We start from the raw sequence: 17,381 nt of genomic DNA on the forward strand, positions 1-17,381 counted from the left end.
TTCTCCTGGGAATGCTGCAGTGCACCAGGAGAATCTCCCTGGAGGTGCCTTGCCCTTGACCTGCTCACTCTGTCCTCAAACCCAATTTATCCCTTTTGCAAGCCCTGTGGATTTTATGCTCCCAGCTCTCTCCTTTTCGTCCTTTATTGTCCTGAGGGGAATGGTGCCTCTCAAAAGCTTCCAGACCTTCAGCTGCATGTCATAAACCCATTCCTTTCTCTACAATTCACACCATGTTGCCTTTTATTCCTCATCCTTTTTAGTGTGAGTAGTTACTCCTGTTTCCCACTTTAATGCAATTATACCACACTTCTCCTTTCTCATATCCCAGGAAGCTGCCCAGCCATTACATGGCATTAAATGGAATAATTGCAAGATTAGGTTCCTTCGGCCAGGCCATAAAAAATGCCATTACAGAGGAACTGCAGGAGAGCGCCTGGAAAATCAGGCTTTGAGGCTGAAAGCTCTGCAGGCATATTTTTATTGTTATTGTCCACCCCAGGACCTCTGGGAGAAGGGAACCAAGAGCATTTCTGGGGTTTTTGTCCTCTGAGGAAGGAGTGAAGGCAGGAGTGGCTTCATGTGGGGCAGGTGGGATCAACTGCGCTCCAGGTTGTTGTCTTCAGTGAGAATTAAAAAATATAAATTGTCAGCCCTAGAGGCACATCTGGAGTGCTTGTCCAGCTCTGGGATCCTCTGGACAGCAGGGCCAGGAGCTCCTGGAGAGCTGTGGAGCTGAGGAAGGGCCTGGAGCAGGAAAGGCTGAGGGAGCTGGGGCTGAGGAGATGCTGAGAGGGTCCCTCAGCCCTGAGTGTCCTGTTGTGACCCTGAGTGTCCCTGTGTGTCCCCATCTGACCCTGCTGGGTCCCTGTCCATCCCTGTGCATCCCTGGGTGTCCCTGAGTATCCCTGTCTGTTTCTGGCTGTCCCTGAGTGTCCCTGTCTGTCCTGAATGTTCCTGTTGTGTCCCTGTCCATCCCTGTGTGTCCCTGTGTGTCCCTGTGTCCCCCGTCTGTCCCTGTCTGCAGGGAGGTCAGAGCAGGCCCAGGCTCTGCTCCAGGCCCAGCAATGGCCCCAGAGCCACGGGCAGGGCCTGTGCCCAGCAATTCCCTGCCCAGGAGGCAGAGCTGCCCTGTGGGCACTGGAACAGAGCCCAGGGAGGATTGGCTGGGGATTGTCCCTCCCTGGGGATGGGGTCCCTCTGCACACACTGCTGGGCCCTGTGCCCTGGGCTGGCCCTGAGGTGGCACCAGCTGAGCCTCTGTGGTCCCATAAACCTGCCCCGCTCTGGACTGTGGGATTCATCCCCACAAAATGAGTTTATGGGGCTGATCCCTGGGTGAAGCTGTTCCAGAGCCTCTGCACACACTGCTGTGCCCTGGGGTGGCCCTGCAGGAGCAGGTGACCCTCTGTGGCCCCATAAACCTGCCCCACTCTGGGACTGTGGGATTCATCCCCCCAAATGAGTTTATGGGGCTGATCCCCAGGTGAAGCTGTTCCAGAGCTCTCTCTGTGTTTCATTCACAAGGAAATGAATTTTGCCACGTTCTTCAGTGGTGTGACCAAGGCCATCACCTTGCCAGGTCACAGATGGCTCGTGGCTGTCCCTGTTCCCTCTCTGGGCTGGGGATGCAGAACTGATGAGCTGAAGTGAAGGATCCCTCCCTGTGCCATCAGCAGGTGGTGGCCATGGCCTCCCACACTTGGGCCTTGTCACCATCGTCCGTCTGCTTTATCCTGAGCTCTCCTCAGGTGGAGCCTGGCTCTGGTGGCACCCACACAGCAGGGAGGGACATAAAGGACAGCAGAGCCACCTGTGAGCGAGGGCAGGGGACGCTGGAGCTGATAAGGAGCTGATTTGGGAGGAGTGACTTGAAATGCTGCATGCAAATGTGGGAGTGCTGAGTCCCCAGATAAGATGTGGGCAGGTGAGATAACAAAGGTTCAAGAGGGCTGATCCCAGGAATATTTCCTGAGAGCAGCTGTGTTCAGGTGGAATTCACTGCCTGCTTTTCCTTGATAGGGAGGTGACCTCCCTCTGCTGCCCGCTGAGGTTTGGGGTTGATATTTGGGTAATATTTGTCAACAGAACAGACCAAACACCGCCTTGCTTTGTGTTCTAACTCACCTGCTGTTTGTAACAGGGATTTTCATGAGAGAGGCAGCGAGGGGAGGGTGTGTAATTTAATCTCCTGGCTGTAAAAATCCATTTCTGCTCGTACTTGTTGATAATGTAACTGTGACACAGCAAATATGAAATGACTCAAGTGCACTTTGATAGAGTTGTCATAATGAAGGGTGATCTGTACCCACAGGTACAGGATGCTGCTCACAGTTTGATGGACAACTGGAACAATTGGGGTTTTTTTTCCATTTTTTTGTGTTGATTGTCCTTCAAATATTAACAACATTTTTTTTATAGCTGCCCTCTCTGCAGTACTTTCACCTGCAATTGTCCAGGGCTCCATAAAATAATAATTTTTGTTTGAACTAAAGAAAAACTGACTGAAGGAGAAAAACCAGGTTTGGATCAGGGTGGATTTGTTCCGAGGAATTCCAAGGGCAGAGCAGGATCTCCTGTAAAACGAACATTTTGTGTGATCATCTGCTGCTTTCAGGAGTACAGATGAAATCCTTGGAGAGTCCCATTCTCCCTAGGATCCATCAGCCCCAGGATGCTCCTCCCCAAGGCCCTCTCCTGGTGTCCCTGGCCATGCTGGGTTTGTCCCACTCTCCCTGTGACCATCCCACCCCTGGCTGCTCCTCCCCAAGGCCCTCTCCTGGTGTCCCTGGCCATGCTGGGTTTGTCCCCAGCTCCTGGCACTCAGCTCTGAGTCCTTTCTTGCTGGTTCTGTAAGACTTTGGGAAGAAGAATGGCTCTGCTTCTCCCAGACAGGGAGCAGCTGTTCCTGGCAGAGGCTGCCCTGGGATTTGTGCCAGTGAAATCTCTGCTCCTCCTGTGTCCAACTCCACCAGCTAAACCCATTGATACCAAGCAGACAGCGTGAAACTGCCTGAATTAACAAATTCCACCCCCTCCTCCCAGCTTTGGGTGGAGCAGAGAGCTTCAGGTTCTTCCCCAGGATTTGTGGAGCATTCTGGAGGTGAAATCACCCCTCAGATTTACAGGGTTTCCTGCAAACCCCTCAGATTTATGGGTTTTTCTGGACTCCACAGTTTGCTCCAATCCATCTGTGTGACCTTGGCTGATTCTCTGCCTCCTTCCCATGTTTTACCAGTGGCAGGTGGAAGGTTTTTTTGGGATTTGGCAGGCTGTGCCCTGTCTGGGGTGTGAAATAGGAGTTGTGCACAGTGTGGAGATTTTAATGAGCATTTTGTAATGGCCAGAGTGCATCAGGCACCTTTTGTCTAAGGAGGAAACAAACTTCACTGGGAACTTGATAAACCCACCTGGGATCTTGATAAACCCACCTGGAAACCTGATAAACCCACCTGGGAACTTGATAAACCCACCTGGGAATTCCTGGCTGCCTGGAGGTAGGAGCACAGGGGCAGGTGGAATTTAAAATGAGGTTTTTTTCCCCTTTCCTGAGAGCTCTCACGCAGGGAATCTCCAAAGGAGTTGCTGCTGGGTGGGTGCTGGAATGATTGGATGGACTCACTTCTGAGAAGGTGCCACTTGATCCTCAGAAACCACAATTCATTCACTTGTGGTGAAATCCAGCAATTCTCTCAATAGCAAACACATTGAAAATGGATTTTTCTGAAGAATTCACCCAAAATGATAAGGCCAGGCTTGTTTTATGTTCTCCTGCTGGAGTTACTCAGTAGCTCCCTAAATAAATAGAACGTTGCAAACCTTTTCACAATGTCTTTCTTGGCAGGAAGAGCCAAAGCTGGGTTGGAAAGGAGTAAAAGAGGAAAAACAAAGTTTTATTTCTCTGATAGTTTCATGGAGTGGAAGTTACTGAAAAGCACCTTTCTTGTCCCTGCTGCTTTAAATTAAAGCTCCAGCATGAGTTTATCAGGGAATGAAATCTCAGAGCTTCCTGTAGGCTTTAAGCAGGTGACTTTTTTTTTTTTTTTTCTGAAGAGTCATTGAGGACAAGGTGGAATTCGGGGCAGAAATGAGAATTTAGCTGAACAATTTGTTGCTGGCACCTCTCACAGGGCTCCCACATCCTGGCAGAGGAAGGATTTATTGCTTTGCAGGTCTCCCGTGGAATAATGCAGTGTAAAATGACAATGTCAAAGCAAGTTAAGGATCTGCTTCGTTCTGAGAGACTTCCCTGCAATAATCCCGTGTATTAAACTTGTGGAGACACTGCAGGAATTACCAGGGGGACCATTTGGAGCAAAAGGCTGCTCCTTCAACATCATCATTACCCAGGCTTTGTTCCCTCATAAAAATTCATCTCGGTGATCCCAGATAATCTCTGTTGGTGCTGTCTTTTATTTTTTTAGTGTAAATCAGCAACAAGCTGCCCTTGTGAGGGGAAGGAAGGAGCTCTGAGCACCCTGCTCTGGTGGAAGGTGGCCCTTGCCATGGTGGGGTGGGGCTGGGTAATCCTTGAGCTCCTTCCAACCAAACCACGCTGGGATTCTGGGGAAAAAATGGATTTTTGTAAGGGCAGGGTTGAGGCATAGGAGGGAGAAGCCTTTGTGTCTGGTGCTCCCTGGAGTTGAGAGGGGTCAGAGACAAGCTGGGGGTGCTGCTGCACTTGGTGGCATGAGTAAATTGTGAGGAGCTGCTGAAATGCTCACCTTTAATCCTCCAGGCCCTGCTATCTGGGTGAATGCGGGACCTGAGGGGGGAAAAAAGAAAAAAAAAACCAAAAAAAGACCCCAAACCAACCAAACATAAAAACCCCAACCCAAACACACACACACACAAAAAAAAACCAAAAAAAAATCAAAAAACAATCCAAAACCAAAACACACACACACACAAAAAAAAAAACCAAAAAAACCCAAAAAAATCCAAAAACAATCCAAAACCAAAACACACACACACACAAAAAAAAGAAAAACAACGATGACAAAAAAAACCCCTAAAAAACTAAAAAAAAAAAAAACCCTAAAAAAAAAACCTAAAAAAAAAAGGAAGCTTAAAAAAATGGGGCCAGGAATATTTTCCATGCAGAAAACACAGACAAATCAGCATGTGAGATGACTTTTCCAGAGCAAGGTGTGACCCCAGGCATGTCTAGACTGCAGCAGATTGGAGCTGAGCAGAGCCAGCCCTGGGCTCGGGGCCACCCCAGCTGTGTCACCTTGGCCAGGTCCCCTCGGTGCCACGGGGAATTAGGTGCTGACCCCTGCATGTGACCACAGATCCCTGCTGGGGAAGATTCCCAGCTTTTGGTTCATTCCTGCCTGTGAAAAATGTATGTTGTATGACTGGCTCTTCACAAATATTAAAATTAATATTATATGGGTTATGTTGGAGATTAAGCTTTTTTTTGTGGTGGTAAATAGAGTTTTTAGGTTATAACATAATATTAAAAGAGAAACTGTGTGATGTAAGATACTTTCTGTAACTGACCCAAGAAATAGAAAATATAACCAAGAAATTCTTCTCATTATCCTCTCTGGATGGAGATACAGCAGGATTCTAAGAGAAGGATTATTGCCTCCTCATTGGGAAAATGCAGACTCGAGAAATGACAGAAGATGGATCTACAAGATGAGGGGGGAAGCTGAAGCTAAACACTGTGAAAAATGCCAGTCATTTGTTTTTAAAATTTTAAAAGTTTAATAGTAATAAAGTGGTTATAAAAATAGCAATATAATTAGAATAATAAAAATTTGGACAATTAGGATTTAAGACAATACGAGACAATAAAAACAAAGACTTACAGACGGTCCAGGTACCTCTTTGTGGGCAAAATAAGCCCGAAAAAGGACCCACATTAACAGAGGATTAACCCTTAAAAGCAACAGCCGGTTGCACATTCATACACCTCATCCATGATGCATAAATTCCATTCAAAGAAAGGGTTCTGTCTGGTCGGTGTCAACTTCTTCTGAATCCTGACAGCATCTTCAGGGCTGAGCAAGGTGGCAAGAAGTTAGTTACTTGATAATGGGGCAATAAATTCTTTTTCTCTGAAAGATTTAGGTGTCCTGTGGCTGCTAGCTGGTGCAAGTCCTTTCTTTTAAAAAAGTGTCTTACCTAGCACAGTTCCTATTTTAGCATTATGTTCTAACCTAAAACTGTATTTAACCTAAAACTATATTTACCACTCTACTTAAGAAAATTACTACAGCATAACTTTCTAACATAACACATATAATATTCATTTGAATATTTGCAAACAGCCAGTCATAAAATAGGCATTTTTCACAAGCAGAAACACCCCAGTTTGAAAGGAATGTTTGAATCATGTAGGAAATCTATCAACATGCAATAGGCCGTTGCTTTTAAGGATTAATCCTTCGTTAGCAAAATGTGCTTTGTAGCAGAGCAAAGCACCTGGACATCCATAATTCTTTGCTTTTCATTATATTTTATTGTCCTAACTTTTTATCTGTCCAAATTCTTATTGTCCTCATTTTTATTACTATTAAACATCTAAAATTTTAACACAAATGGATGGCATTTTTCACACTGCCCAATCCTCTCACCTTGCTCGGAGGAGAGCGGGATCGGGAATTAATAAAGTAAACACGTCCCCGTGTGAGACAATCCTTATCTGCAGCTTTCCCTCCTCCCTTCTGCTCCTTTTGAATCGGTTCCAATGTTTGACTTAACGCTGGATTTCCTGCCTTTTGTAGCTCCCTCCCAGAGCTCTCCCAATATTTGATCTCCCTCTCTCTTTTTTCTGGAGTTACAACACCCAGGCCATGGATATTTCAGCTTGGGGAATCTTTAGGGAGCCCTTATTTCCTTGGATGACCTTGGAGAGGAACTGAATGATTTCTTTGCCTCCCACTGGCCCTGCAGCCACCTCGGGGGGCTTTAATTATTACTGGCTTATACTGGAGACAGTGACACTTCTGATGGGAGGGATTCCTGTGCTCGTGCCAGGATTTTCATTCCATGGGCACATCCCTGCTCTGTCCATCCTGGCTGCTGCTGGAATATTTCCCCACCGATTTTCCAGTTAAATGATGCCTTTTTGTGGTGGAAAAGCTGAATCCTGGCTCTGGAAATGTGGGTTGGTTGGGGAAACTCCTTCTCTCAGGCGCTGGGGACTGAGCAGAGGGGCTGGAAACAACTTTGGTTTAATGTCACATTAATGCCTGACAGGAGAGACAGGCTGGAAGAGAGAACAGGACAGGGCTGAACCCACGCCTGGTGTGACCCTGGAGGAGCTAATTTGGGGAATGGATTTGTAAAAAATTCTTAAAACCTGACAGAAGGTTCACACGGTGTGTATTTGTATGTAAACGTTGACTTTAGAAATGTGAAATAGGATAGATGTGGTTGAGAGACAAATTGAATAAGAAATAAGTTTTAAAGGATGGTCTTGTAAAAAAGACTAGATATTTTGGAGAAATGGAATTATAAAAGATGTATTAGGATTTATGAAGGGTAATTTTAGATGAATGGTTTTAAGGTATTTGTAGTATGGTGTGGTAAAAGTTGATAGGTTAAGAAATACTAATGGTATTTTGACAAGGAAATAGTTGGTTTTTGATTGTGATAGTGTGAATTGTAACACTTCTATTGTCTTACTTTTGAAATGAAAACGGAATAAAAAAGTTTTTGAAATGCATCTCAGCTGCCCCATCTCCAGGTCAGAAAAGGCCTTAATCCGACAGAGCTGCCACCAGGCAGGGTCACTTCCACCGAGTTTGTCACTTCCAGTGAGCCTCTTCCATTATTAATGTGACATCCTGGAGGCAGCCGGGATCAGCTCAGCCCCTCCTGTGTCTGGGAGCGCAGCTGGGGTGACCTGATTGTGCTCCGCTCCCCAAAGGGAGCGACTCCTGTGCCCGGTGAGCTGGAAAAGCGCCAGGATGCAGCTCCACAATCTCCCCTGCAGCTTCTTGGGCTCCCTCTGCAGATTTTACTGGGCTGAAACATCCCCCTCGCTGCCTCCCCAGGCTCGTTTGGCAGTAAAATCCAGGTTTAATGGAATTTAAGTGCATTGTTAGGGAGGGAGGCTGCCCTGCGCGGAGGGCTGGTTGTTATTTATCCGCTGATAAACACAGCCCTGCTCCTTATCAGCACATCTCCCCCTGCCTGCCCGGGGAAAACAATCTCTGCAGCTCTGATATCCAGGCTTCAGAGGAAATTCTAATAAAGCTGTAGCAAGTTTGGGGGGACGATTTGCAGTGAGGCATTAGAGAGCCTCAGTTGCATTTTCTTGTGCTGAATTAGGGGTGGTTGGCTCTGAATGGAATAAATCTAATCGTGTTTGTCACCTCACTGTGGTGTGACTGGAACCAAGCTCTGGTTTCAGGGTGGGAGGGTGTGGGAAGTGCTTTGGTTCTGTCACTTGGCTTCTTTTTATTGGGGTAATTAGCAGCGAGGGTGGCAATCATAATTTAATTATTTTAATTACGGGAGCACAAAGGTCTCCCTGTGGCTGCAGCACTGGCACAGGGGGAGGAAGAACCCGTTTTCCTTTCTGGGATAATTGAGGTTGGAAAAGCCTTCCAAGGTCACCCAGGCCAACTTGTCACCAGTTCTTGTCCCCAGCCACATCCAGACCTGCCCTGGACACCTGCAGGGATGGCAGCTCCAAACCTCTGTGGGCAGCTCCACAGCCTGACCTTGTATTGTGCCATTAATTAATGAATGAGCATCTTATTTGAGCTTGTCTGCTCTCTTAAACAAAATATACTTAAGCACCTCTAGACCTCATTTCTGGGTCGCAGGAGACTTCTCCTCACTGTGGACTTCTACATGGAAAATGAATCATTAGGTCAGTTATTGTTCCTCCTTTGCTGCTGCAGGATGAGAGGAGCACTCCTGCACCTTCACATGGCTCCAGAGCCTGCAAGTGCCTCAGGAGGTGCAGGGACAGACCCCACATCACCCACGAAATAAATGGGCAGGAGATCTTTCTCCTTTTTTAATGCCTTTATTAAGAAGAATCAGCTCAGGTGGGGAGAAATCCACGGGTTGCGCCCACGCCGCCGCTGCTCCCAGGCGTGGCACGGAGAAGGAGGGTGATGCAGCTTTGTCCGCTGGTCTGCAGACAGAGCTGGGGATTCTGTCCTCAGGGAAGAGTCGTAGATTCCTGCTTGTTTGTTTAACACCCCGGGGCATCTCTTTAATCAGCATCTTTTGAGGTTAGGGTGAGAAGCAAAAAGGATCCAAGCAGGTACGGGACTACGCTCCCATCCTTAGACGTCACTTAAGTCACTTGTTGGCTCGTGATTTTAGGGGTTTTTCCTGTAAAAACTGTAAAACTGTAAAAATTCAGGGCGCAATGCATTTCTCATCTGCATACTGGCTCTGATGTCACTGCTATTTTCTTCCTATTTGGAGGGTCTGTCCCTGTGTTTGTTTCTGGCAAGCGGCCAGCATCAGGGGGACAATGGTTAATCACCAGCCATTAACAGGTAATTGAGGAGCCCCTCTCCGGCAGCGAAACCAAAGAGGTCTGACTGGTCTGACTTGTTTCCGACTCTGAAACTCAAAAAAAAAATACAACTTTCTATTCATAACAACCCACACGCCTTGGGAAGCAGCAGCTTGGCTGATGGAACTCCTCTGCTTGTAGGGAATTGTGTAAAAAACCACGCCACAAACAAGGCAGAGGAACTTCTGGGAGCAGTCCTTGCAAGGATGTGCCCCCTCCAGGCCTCCCAGCCCCTTCCTCCCTGGAATGTTTTAAGGTTGGAGTTCCCCACTGGGATGTTTTCAAGAGCCATGTGAAGGTGCAGGAGTGCTCCTCCCATCCCTGCAGCAGCACGGGAGGAACAATAACTCATCTAATGATTCATTTTCCTTGTAAAAGTCCACAGTGAGGAGAAGTCTCCCGCGACCCAGAAATGAGGTCTAGAGGTGCTTAAGTATATTTTGTTTAAGAGAGCAGACAAGCTCAAATAAGATGTTCAGAATTAATGGTACAGCTCTCCTGATAATTTGAGGAGAGGTTTGGATGAAAAGTTAAAAATACAGGTGAAGTGAATAATAATACACAGGGAGATGAAGAGCTGCTGAGAGGTGTCCCTGAGTTGTAGTGAGTGGGAAATGAGTCAGAATTGGCAGGATATCAGTGGAATAAAAGCTGGGAGGGAAAAGGAGGTTCAGAGTGGGCTGGGGGTGGAGCTCAGAATGAAATTTGGGCTGGGCTCAGTTCTGTGTCCTCAACAATTCTGGTTAAACTGAGGAACCACAGCACGAAATCCAATTGTGGATCATGGAATTCCAGAATGGAATTGGGAATTTGGGTTGGGAAGGACCTTAAATCCAGTGCCACCCCATCCATGGGCAGGGACACACTCCATTATCCCAGCTGCTCCAGCCTCTCCTGGGCATTCCAGGGGTGATCCAGGTGTGTTCTTCTCCTTGGATTTTGTGTTGACTGCTAGCCTTGACTCCTCCATCCATGGAAAAGCTGCTGGGATCTCCCTTGGCTCCTCCATCCATGGAAAAGCTGCTGGGATCTCCCCTTGGCTCCTCCATCCATGGGAATGGTGCTGGGATCTCCCCTTGGCTCTTCCATCCATGGGAATGGTGCTGGGATCTCCCCTTGGCTCCTTCATCCATGGAAAAGCTGCTGGGATCTCCCGTTGGCTCCTCCTCCTCCTGCTCCTCCTCCTCCTGCTCCTCCTGTTCCTGCTCCTCCTCCCAGCTACTCTAGTGGGTCTCGCTTTGGATTAAACACAGCCAGGGAAGGAAAAGGTGGATCTGATCTCCAGGAAGATGAAATTTCCAGGAGATTCACCCAAAATTTGTGGTGGAGGCTCCAGGAGGAGCCAGGACCCAGCCTGGCTGCTGTTAGGGATTATCAGCAGAGATCCAAAGGGGTGTCAAAACAGAGATTAAATGAACAGAGAGGTTTAATTAAATCAACAAAATCAGTTCCATGGGGGGAAAAAAAGATAAAACATCCCCGGTGATGTCCTTTGCTTTGATTTGGAGCTGGTGTTTGACTGCACCCCAGTTCTGGGCAGCACCAAATCACCAGGGCTCCTTCAAATTCATGTTTAAATCCACCATCTCCACATATTTTACCTGAAATATCAGGATTTCAGATGGAACTCCTGCCTTTAGTCACGACTTTGACTCCTGCACTGGTTTTGCAGCATCCACACCAGGAGTTCTCATCGTATCTGGGTCCATTTAAGAAGAACTAATGGCCAAATTGATGATAATCAAATTTCAAGGTGCTCAAAATCCATGTGCAAACATCTCCTCCTGCTCCTCCATTGCTTCTGCCTCACTTTGTGACACTTTATTGATTTCTTTTTCCCCTTCCTTTTCTTCCTCTCTGCGTGGAAACAAATTAAAGCAGGAATTGGGATTGTAAATAGATAATGGGACGTGAATGCAGAGTAATCAGTGCCAGCCATGTACAGCCATACTAATTGTGCCAGGGGAGGGAATGGGATAAATATTTAATGCCTGGATTCAGTGGGAAGTGAGAGAGCAAGGAAAGAAATAAAAGAGTTGGGAAGGCCTCACTTCAGTGCTTTGTCTCAAAAAGAGGAGTTTTGATGGCATTAACCCCTCCCTGTTTTGAATAAAGGAATTTTGTTTAATGTCGAGGCTTCGGTGTCACACAAAGGAAGAATATCTCAGGTTTGGGATGAATCCACCCCTCAAGGATGTGCTGATCAAGACCAAAACCAGGGATGGAGGACAGGAGAAGTTGAGCCTCATTCAGGCAGCTTTGGTTCATTGTTGTCTGTTTTTTATCTCAGGCAGTTGTATTACATCTGTGAAAAGGAAATTTGGCTCTGCATAGCTAAAGATTGTTTCTGAGGGGTTTGCTGCTGCAGAATGAGCAATGGAATGGCCCCTGGGGGGTGAGAGCATTAAGTTTAAGGGTGTTGTCATAACAACCAGCCAGGGGAACTTCCTCAGGGTGGGTTTGAGGCATCCCATGTTTGATCTCAGCCCCAAATCTGTTTGTTTGAACTCAGTTCTTTGAGAAAGTTTCCAGTTCAATGGGTTCAGCTGCCTTGGAGTTCCCCAAGGATGGCAAAAATGGGATCTATTTCTGTTCCACCTCTTCCTCCTGAAAGGGCTGGGGAACAGGGATGGAGACAATCCATGGAGAAATGATTGGGAACAACCTCAAATCCCAGTCTTGAATCATCTCAGAGCACTTCAGGATCCAGGCATGGGATAATCCAGGGTTTGGATTGTACTGTAGGTGGCAGAGATGCTTCAGTTATGCACTAATCACCCTGCCAGCTCATTAACGGGCTGGGAGCACAGGGCAGCCCCTCTGCCATTAATTAATGCTGCCAATTCCAGCCTGGCTCCCACTTGGAGGAGCTGAGGTCACCTCTGGATGGGCTGGGTGACTGAAGGACTCTTCAGATGCTCCATGGGCTGTCAGATCTGCTGCTAAGAAATGTTTAATAATCAAATCTGAATTACCCTTCAGATGGAACAGATTCCCAGGATCCTTTTGCCTTCATTAAAAAAAGCAGGGGGTGTTAGAATGTCAAAAAAGAACATCGGAATGGCAAAAATTGGTGTTGGAATGGCAATAAAAGGTGTTGGAATGGCAATAAAAGGTTTTGGATACCAATAAAAGATGTTGGAATGCCAATAGTGGGTGTTGAAATTGTAGTAATTTTAAAGTAAGTGATAATTGGGGATTAAAATAATTAACTTTCATTAGCAGGAACAGAGAGAGCATTCATGTCCCCAGTGGTGAATGTCACCATTGTGGACCTCAGTCTGAGTCTGAAGTGTTCCAGTCTAAAACTTGGTTTGGGACAAAACTCAGCCAGGAATTGTGAGCTGGAGTTAAATGAAGCAAACAACATCATATTTTAAAGGAAATAAAATTACGAGGAGATATGAAGGGCTGCTGCTGGGCTCTAGAGCTGCCCACCTCTGTTGCTGGCTGCTATCTTCCTCAGGTTGGGATTGGTCATAAATAAAATAAAAAATAAAGAGATTATCGCCACCCTTTCCCTTCCTGAGTTAAAATAAATAGATTTTGGAGTGGGGTTAACCAAATGTGAAGAGATGAGCTTGGGAATGTTCTTTGCCTTAGGAAAAAGGACTGGGAACCTCTGTCATTACAAACAGAGCTCTCAGATGGGAATCCCAGCAGGAATGTGGGGCTGGAAGCAGCCCTGGAGTGGGGAGGATGCTCTCCTTGGCTGTGTGGTACCCAGAGAGGAGTTCCCAAACTCCTGGGGGAGCAGGATGGCCTGCAGAGCTGGGTTTGGGGTGTCACTCCTGGTCCTGGCGTGGCTTCAGGTGGCTTTGGGGTGTCACTGCAGCTCCTGACGTGGCTGTGCTGCTTTGCTCTCTTGCAGGTTCACTGGGATGAATTTGCCTGCCCCTGTGATCAGCAGTAAAAATTGGCTGCGGCTGCACTTCACCTCCGATGGCAACCACAGGCAGAAGGGCTTCAGTGCCCAGTACCAAGGTAAGGAGGGATAAATAAATGCCCTTGCCTGGCCTCACCCACCCCGGCTGCCTCCCTGCATGGTCCTGCTGCTGTCATTTTCCAGCTGGAATCCCCCAAAGTGTGGTTTCATAGAAAAACCCAGCCTGGTTTGGTTGGGAGGGACCTTAGAACCCATCCAGTGACACCTCCACTGTCCCAGGGTGCTCCAATTCCTCTCCAGCCTGGCCTTGGACACTGTCAGGAACCCAGGGGCTTCTCTGGGAAATCCATCTCAGCCCCTTTCCACCCTCACAGGGCAGAATTCAGGGTTGGGGTAAAGATTTCAGGATGGAGACGTTCAGCTGCTGTTGAGGGACAGGAGATCCTTTGGCTGTGCAGGTGGGACCAGAATGGATTGAGTGGATTCCTTGGAAGTGTTCCCACCACTCCCTGGGATGTTTTTGAAGGAGTTGTGGGTGCACTGGCTCTGGAGGCAGGATCCAGGAGAGCAAAGAAGGAGCAGGAATGGTTTTGGGTCCCAAGGCTGGGCTCAGGGGAGCTCTGCAGGTTTGCTCTCAAGAGGCTTTTGCTGGGAAAAAGCTCTGGAGAGGAGGCAAGGGAAAGGAAGAGGATTTTCCTTGGATAAATCCATAGAGCTGCCTCGTTTGGATGTTCCCAGGTTGTTCTTAGCAGGGCTGTCATGGCCTCAATCATTATTTAACTTTCCTGCTTTCCTTGAACCCGTAAATGACTTTCAACTGCAAGGAAAAAAACACCCCAAACCTTTTGTTGTTGTTGTGCAGCACCAACACCTGGAAAAAGCAGCTTCCCTTTGGATATCTTTTCCCTGTGTGAGTCAGCCTTTTCCCTCCATAGCAAAGTCAGGATGAATGTTCTCATTCCCCTGATCAGATAAATGTCAGGGGGTTCTCGTCTCAGAGGGAATGAACTGGGGATTGAGTGTTGGCAAATGAACTGAACTCCCCATTCTGAGCTGGAATCCAGGCAGGACCTCGGCCCAGCTGCCAGAGGGACCTGCCTTCGTTTTTCCTGCTGGTTTTGTGGTGTTTAGCAGCTTCTTTCTGCCTTTCAATGCTTAAAAAAACAGCAAAGCAAGCAGCCAAGCAGCGAAGATTCCCAGGGAAGGAGGGAAGGCTCGGCAGGCAGTGGGATCTGTAGGACAGGAGATGCTGATACTTTAAAAACCTCCCTGTAACCCTTTCCACAACCTGGCCTGGACATAAATATTTCACTGGAGATAAACCCCTACAAAACAGGCCATGTCATTCCACGGGAAGCACAGCAGCTGAAATGCATTTTTCATCAGGAGAGCTGAATCAGGATCGGCCAAGGGAGGCAAGGGAGGCTTTAGGGTGGCTCTAATTTGCTGTCTCTTTTCCAGAGACGTGTCTGTACATCATTTATGAACCCCCTCTGTCCTCTGGGACGGGGTCTGGCTTTGCTGATAATCTATAAGAAAACAATTTCCCTTCCAGCTTGTTTAAATTGATCCCGAGTTTTGCAGAACACCTTCTCTGTGTGCTCCCTCTCTGCTCTCCCTAATCCGTGCCCTCATTTGGAAATCACTTTAGGAATGTAAAAGCAAGGTTAGATGCAATCAGGCTGTGGAGAGGGTTTGTTTTTTTTTCGTTGTTGTTGTTGTTGAATACAGCAAATTCGTTTTGTTCCCTCCTTGGGAGAGTTAAATATTTCACCCTTCCCTTTTCCCTTTCATTAAGGTGAATCTTGATTTTTGCAAATGCTTTTTTTCCCATTCCCCATGTAAGGAAATCAAAGGGACTGGAAGAAATATGTGCACAGATTTTTTTTTTCAATTTCCTCCCCATCCTGTCTTCTCAAAAAGGTGGAAGAAAATAATACAGAACTTTTTAATCAGGTGAGGTGGCAGCACCTCAAGTGTCCCCGCCATCAGAGGGGCTGGAAATGCAGGGCTGGAATTGGAGAGATGGGAATGCTGCCCTGGCTGCTGCTGCCCCTCTCTGCACATGTTTTATGGCAGAACTTGGCTCCCTAATTGCTCTGGAGCTGATTGTTACCAACACATAATTGCAGCTTTTATCGATCTCCCCGCCCCGGCCGCTTCCCTTCCCTCGGGCAGGAAGATAAATGGGATGAGCTCCAACCCTGCACAGGACAGAGCTGCTCCTTCAGGGAGGGCTGGGGAGCTCTCTGCTGGTCACCAGAGACATTAAATGGCTTTGTGAGGGTGTCATGGAATCTTGGAATGGTTTGGAATGGGTTTAAATCCCAACCAGTTCCACCCTCTCCATGGCCAGCGATGTCCCAATATCCCAGGGTGCTCCCAACCCCATCCATGGCTTTGATCTGCAGATCTGTCCATGGGTAGATCTGTAGTTCTACCCATGGATTGATCACTTTGGCTTAAGTTTGGACAGGTCTTCTCCTCTTCATCCTCATCTCTCGCTCCTCATCCTGGATCTCCCACTGCTCATCTTGGATCTTCCCCTTCTCATTTTTGATCTTCCCCTCATTTTCAATCTTCCCCTTTTCATCTTGCACCTTCAGTTCCTCATCTTGGATCTTGCACTGTTCATCCTGATCTTCCATTCCTCATCTTGGATCTTCCACTCTTCATCCTGATCTTCAATTCCTCATCTTGGATCTTCTCCTTTTTGTCTTGGATCTTCCCCCTCCTCATCCTGGATCTCCTTCTCCTCATCCTGGATCACACCCTTGGGTTCCAAAGGGATTTTTGGCTCCTGAATGCGACCTGTGGGGTCTCCTGGGCAATTCTAGATAATCCTAGTGTTTGTGCGGGCTCTGATTCCCGAAGATCCATTGCTCAGGCTGCCAAAAGAGGAATTTTTCCAAAGAGTTGCACTTGAGGGGGTTTCTCTTCACCTCCAAGAACAAGAACCCCTGTGAGCATCCTGCTGCTGAATCATCTCAGCAGGAGGGAGAGACCCAGGCAGGATCTGGATTTAACAGCAATTCCCCCAACAAGGAGAGCAGAGCTTCATGGAATAGATTTTTTTTCTGTTGTTGCTGCTGAAATGCTGTTTTCCAAATTAAAAATAAATAAATGTCTGCTTAAATCCTCATTTAGAGCAACACGAAGTGGTTTGAAAGGAACAGCCCGGCCTGCCTGCCATGCTGGCAGAGCTTTGTAATGTCATCTCTCAAATCTGACAGGATGCTGAGTATTCCATTAGATCTGTTGGATGTGTGTGAGCAGCAAAAGCCTCCAGAAAACAGGAGTTTCTGTTCATCCAATTATCCTGACACAGTCCTTTGTAGTACTGCTCCACATTCCAATTTACAAACAAAGTAGATTTTCAAATACCAGATTTTTGAGGGCAGGGAGTGGGAGAATTGTTCTTATTTGTTTAATTTTTATAAAAAGGACAAAACAAGTGGTGCTTTGCTGTGCCTGGTTCTGATCTAAATGGAGTCATTTGTAAAGTCTGACTTCCATCATTAGGGCTCCAGAATGAAGGATGAGGAGGAGAGGATGCAGTGATCCCTCTTTATCAATTTATCTTCACCAATTTATCTTTATCAATGCTCCTGGAAAGGGACACGGTGCAATTAAGGGAGGAGATGTTTCCTGGGGATGCAGCTTGGGCTCTGAATTTTGGGATTGGTGCTCAGTGCTGAGTGTCTTGTCCCCATTGCTGAAGGGTTTGGGAGCCAGGTTTTCCATCAGGAACGGGGTTGGAAGGGGATGTTCCTTGGATGGGATGGCTCTGGGAGAACCTTGGTTAGAAATGTGTCCCTGAAAAATTTCCAAGCCTGGCTGTATCCAAATTATGAATTTCTCCGTGCCAGAGAATCCTGGAATGGTTTGGGTTGGAAGAGACCTTAAAATTCCTCTCATTGCACTCTCTGGCACCTTCCACTGCCTTCTCCTGGATTTGGGATGTTCAGCACTGGGGAAATCCCTGCAGTTTGCTGT

The 17,381-nt window shown here is 47.2% G+C and overlaps 1 protein-coding gene across 1 annotated transcript in view; it reads left to right on the top strand.

The window, feature by feature from the left end:
* Positions 1-17,381, top strand: part of CSMD2 (CUB and Sushi multiple domains 2) — a 243,818-nt gene that overhangs the window by 91,314 nt on the left and 135,123 nt on the right. The window contains exon 7 of the mRNA XM_039733794.1: positions 13,371-13,483. Within this exon, the coding sequence (XP_039589728.1) occupies positions 13,371-13,483 (113 nt within the window). The remainder of the gene's footprint in view (positions 1-13,370; positions 13,484-17,381) is intronic.

Source organism: Passer montanus, unplaced genomic scaffold (genome assembly GCF_014805655.1).
Source record: "Passer montanus isolate IOZ18808 unplaced genomic scaffold, ASM1480565v1 scaffold89, whole genome shotgun sequence".
NCBI lineage: Eukaryota > Metazoa > Chordata > Aves > Passeriformes > Passeridae > Passer > Passer montanus.